Source organism: Montipora foliosa, chromosome 10 (assembly GCF_036669935.1).
Source record: "Montipora foliosa isolate CH-2021 chromosome 10, ASM3666993v2, whole genome shotgun sequence".
NCBI lineage: Eukaryota > Metazoa > Cnidaria > Anthozoa > Scleractinia > Acroporidae > Montipora > Montipora foliosa.
In genome coordinates this window covers 13193790-13198789 of record NC_090878.1, presented here as the reverse complement: position 1 = coordinate 13198789, position 5000 = coordinate 13193790, and the positions used below count along the sequence as shown (strand labels likewise).

At 38.7% G+C, this 5000-nt stretch overlaps 1 protein-coding gene across 1 annotated transcript in view; it reads left to right on the top strand.

Moving 5' to 3' along the window:
* The window catches only part of LOC137973165 (WD repeat-containing protein 18-like), a 7767-nt gene extending 2877 nt beyond the window's left edge, over positions 1-4890 (top strand). The window contains exons 6-12 of the mRNA XM_068819924.1: positions 101-159; positions 670-794; positions 1071-1282; positions 1808-1870; positions 2296-3119; positions 4321-4490; positions 4734-4890. Of these exons, the coding sequence (XP_068676025.1) occupies positions 101-159; positions 670-794; positions 1071-1282; positions 1808-1870; positions 2296-2469 (633 nt within the window). The 3' untranslated portion in view covers positions 2470-3119; positions 4321-4490; positions 4734-4890. The remainder of the gene's footprint in view (positions 1-100; positions 160-669; positions 795-1070; positions 1283-1807; positions 1871-2295; positions 3120-4320; positions 4491-4733) is intronic.
* Positions 4891-5000: the final 110 nt, after the last annotated feature.

The following is a 5000-nucleotide window of genomic DNA, read 5'->3' as shown; positions in this document are numbered from 1 at the left end:
TCTTAGTTGAGATCCATGAGTAGCTAAATGAGTTTATTCTCCACTCTTCACTGAGAATATTATGTTGAAATATCACTTTTAAAATGCTGTTATATTCTAGGGAATGAAGAATAATGTTCACACAGAAAAGGAAAGTGCTCTAATCTTCAGTGGTCATAGGTATGTCTATCCAATCTTCTTGCTGGAAATAATAATTACTAAAACAGTGGATAGCATTGAATGCGGGCGCTGATTGGCTCGTCAAACTCCGAATATCCTGTGCTTTTTACTGCTGCGCAACTTGGGAAAAAATGGTGTCCCGATTTGCATCTGTGACGAGTGAAGAAAACATCCAAATTAATTTTTTGTGCTGTATATTATCTCACTGTTTTAGTATATACTAAAACCACTATTCACCTCAGTGTCAGTGGCTAGCGTTGGATATTCACCATTAGCCACCTCCACTTCAGTGAGTAGTTGTTAACTATTCTGCATTTTGGGAATAGATAACTTCCTGAAAGTTCATCCCCCCAAAAAATGACTTTCATAGAAAAACAACCAGCAATGAAATCAGTCCCCAACACAGGCATGGTGCAATATAAAAATCCACTCGGCTAGTGAGTTGGTTAGTGTCAGAAACACATTCATATTTTCTATATACATTATTCATCCATTTACATGTACTTGTAGTAAACAAGTGAACAGTGTTGCCATGACCATGGATGGGTCCCTTCTGCTGTCATGTTCTGAAGATCAAACTGCGTGTGTTTGGCACGTTGGTAGCCATCAGTGTCTCAGAGTGCTTAATCACAAAGGTATGATGTTAGGTATAGTGAGTACATTGAAAGTACAACGTTAATTTTGTTACTTAACTGTTTTATTGCATTCACGTTTTCAAACGATTTTTACAGTGCAAGGCACTTTCTGATGTCAAGTACAGAATAGACCCATGCCTCTTTCAGCTTGGTCGTGGGTCAAAATTACAGCTATTTTTGCTGACTTACGTAACGTTTTGGCACACAAAAAGTGAAGTTTCCAGGGCAAAATGGTAAAATACCCTTTTACAATTTCATGGGACATTATTTTTACAGGGGCTGTGACAAATGCTGCAGTTGTTCCCAGGCCTCTTTTCCTTGACAATGCTCCACCAAAGTCTTGCCTTCCTACGATTCAGCCATTTAAAAGACATATGCATTTACCGAAACAGCTAGCTGGTCATCAGGCAGCAAGTCGCACAGGTTTATCGGACTCTTCTTTGATCTCAGATGGGATTCCTGTTGTCATGAAAGGAAGATTGTCTGAGGTATGTTAAAGATTACCTCAAAAAGTTCAGGAGAAGTCCTATCCAGGTGCCTGTCAAATGGAATAGAAGTCATGGCTTATCTTACCATGCATCGACCAGTGACTGGGGTCTAAGTTGTTCAATGCAGGTTTCGTGTTCATGTTGTGTTTAACCGATAATATTCTAACCTTTCAACCAGCCTACCATATAGTGTATGCATACCAATATTTATGGACTGAGTTCTTTAAAGCACTCTAAACCAGCATAAAAACCATACGTAACATGACAACTACACATAGTGCTCACTCTCCTTTAAACAACTAACATCCCAAAATCACAGCAGTTACACGAAGTTGTTTTGGAGGTTTTTAGTAGCACTCTGGCCCGGGTTGCTCGAAGCATGGTTAGCGTTAACCAGCGGTAGATACCATGGAAACCTATAGGCTTATACCTCTTAAACAACGGTTAGCACTAACCAGGCTTCAAGCCTGACCTATAACTTTCTCTTCTATATAAAAGGCATTTTTTTCCTCCTTTCTCAACCAGCAAAACTCCTTGGAACATTCACAGAATCAACGTGAAGTTATGGTGCAACAGATTCTTTGTGAGGTACTGTAAGAATTGTGACTCCTGTGTAACCAATCAGAAACCTGCGCGTTTCTTAGTAGAATCGTGCGTCTCGTAATTCTTGTTCCCTAAGACAGATTTGCAGGCTTTTTTGGCAAGATTTATTTTTCACAATGTCCTTGTCAAACAAACAATGCAAGACTAACTGGTACTTTCAGTTCACATTGCAATGGATTCAGGAGATGCTCATACGTTACAGATTCGCTTTTTTCAAGAATGTTGTAGGGCCTTGCCAAACTACCTTGTTGTTCTGAAAGTTCTCAGACGGGAGAAAAATATTCGCAAAGCTGTCGAACGACTTCTTGGGTAATTTCTTTGTCACATGTACTTTTCAACGATAAAGTTGATGTTCCTGGAAGGGAATGTGTGATTGTAGGCTCTCATGGGCTGCGTTTTTACTCAAACAGGTTTCAAAGGCTGAAGGCCAAGGAGCTATGAGGGGAAAGAAGAGACAGCTTTCTCGGCGTGAACTTGAAGAAGAATTGCAAAACGTTCAAAGAATGAACCATAAGTTTTACAGATATGCTGTGGAAGAGTTAATTAAAGAAGTGAACGAGTTGTCAGAAGGGAATGGCTCGTGATTCTATTAAGTCACTCTTATCATGAAGAGAATCCTCTGTTCAAACCAAACAGTTTGTTTCCACTCAAAGTAAAATCCATTCTTCTTTATTTCGCTATGATGTTTGTCTGTTGCGAAGATGCTTTTTCAAATAAGAGCGGAAACAAACCGCCTCGCGCAAAAAGTAGTCTACTTTAAATTGTGAAACAGCTATTCAAATGAAACATATTTAAATTAAACGGAGTATTGTTGTCTGTGATGCTGAATTCTGAGTTGTGTGATGGTCAGTTTCCTTTTCATTTTTCAAGATTTCATTATCATATTTTTTCAATTGGAGTATTATTAAGTTAAAAGCGATCTTGAATCACGGCAGTTTTTGTGCCTACAGCGTGATGGCCGATTTTTTTCTGAATATCCGTCAAGTTCAAATTTGGGCGAATATCAAGTGCGTCAAATCTGTTGAGAAATCGGACACCGTGGCCGGCTATATGTTTAAATGAACAGTGTAGGAAAATGCGCCTTCAATGAGACACTTAATTAAAAGGGTAGTTTCAGTATTAGCAGTTTCGACTCTTTGATTCCATACTACTAGATAAACTCCAAGACACCTTGACAGACGCTCTTTTGCATAAGTGGCGCGCGCTAAAGTTCTTGTGAGTTTCAAGGCTCCTGGTAAGTCATACCCGTGAACAAATGACCAAAGAGTTCGAAAACCAATCATTGTTGCGTCACAAAAATGTTCTTGCACGTTCATTCAAAATGGGAAACATATGTCCTTGTCAGAAAAAAACACGCTTGGCTGCCTCTACACCTGGAATTTGTTCAGCGAGAACTTACAAAAAAGCTGTAAGAGAACGACAACATGAATGTGATTCGGTGCAGATGGTAAAAGAAAACTCAACAAATAATGTCAAAAACAGCGAAGTTGAAAATGAAACGTCTGCTGAGAAGATTATAGAATATAAAGTATTACCTCCAATTCGCCACAAATCCAACACTGTTCCTCACATCTATTATAAACCGAACAGAGTTTGGGGAGGAAGTGTGCATTCCTTTTTAACAACAATCAATAAGGGTTCAGTTAGCATTGATGACATCATTGCAGGTAAGGCAGGCGCTTTTACTCAAGGCAATAATGTTTTTCTCGCTAGTGTTGCGCAAAAGTATCAAAGTCAGGTATCTGTCGTAATCTCGATAGTCACATAGTCACATAAGGTCACAGGAACATCTTCATTTCCCAATGCCACAATGTTGCAACAAGATTTTCAGGGAAGATATTGCACTGTGCAACGTTTGAAAAATTCCTGACAGCGCTAAGACATGCATTGCAAAAGAGAAAAGAACTTTTACTTCTCGCGACGATGTCTGCAGCAAAATTGCGCATGCAATATTTGTGTTACATACTTTTTTCTATAAAAATGTCTAATTTTGGAGCTGAGGATGAACGCTCTTATATATTTTTGCTATGCGAGGCTGAAAACGTTCTTGGATGTTCTTAAATTTACATGGTATAGTATTTCAATGAATCAATGCAGACGTGACCAAGAAATCTATAAATAGGAACTGCTCAGAGTGTACTGCCGCAATCATGATTTTCTATGAAAGGAAAAAGGACGCTTTTGTAGAGGAAAAAAAATTAAGAAGATAACTGGTGGATTTATATATCAGCAACGTAAGTGATGTAAGATAATTTTTAGGCCATGAAATGCTGAGATATATGGATAATTTATTTGCCGTAACCGCTAATTTACCATGTGGCGGCAAGGGCGTGACTTCTAGCCTTTGAGGTGTAATGCATGTGCTCAGTTACAAGTTTGTTCATTTTTTTCTATTTAAGTTCTTCAAATAAACAGCGTGTTTAACTCTTTTATAGGCGGGAAACCCAAAAGTCAACGCGGTGGATCTTTGCAATTGACCCACCATGAGGTCAGGAAAGATAGTGAATCTGTCAGTTGGCACAGAAAATCAGTCAGCATTGCGCATCCGATAGGAATGGTAGCTAACGGAAAAAGACGATGGAGCTTAGATAAAAAATTAAAGCTGGTAAGTTACTAGCATCCAAACTTCTAAGTTTCGGACCCTTAATCAACACTTTGGGGACAGAGTTTCCTTCATTGTTCCTCAGTTTCTGTCACCTTTAGAGCAGTCCCTTCTTCGTCAGCTGAGCCACCAAAGAGCCGAGGGGAGAATGGGGAGAGCCCTCAGTCTAGAGATTGAAGTGCCTTCTTTAACTTGTTTCTCTTTCTGGGAATTTAAAATATATTTTCCTTTTTTCTTGCAACACAGGCCCCGAAGGAGTAAAGCAAGATTCTAGGAATAATGAAATTTTAGATCTATTTTTAATTGATTGCGATGGCTTTAACCAATTCTTGAATTATTCAGATGAACTCTCGATTTTATACTTTTTTTATTGTTGCTTTTAATAAAATTTGTCTTATTCTTATGACTCGACGTCATTAATCATTTTATCCTTTATAAGGTTCCCAGAGTTCCTACCCTAGTAAGTGTTCACTTTTGCCTAATCATTTGCCAGAGAGAAACTGGGTTTAAGGA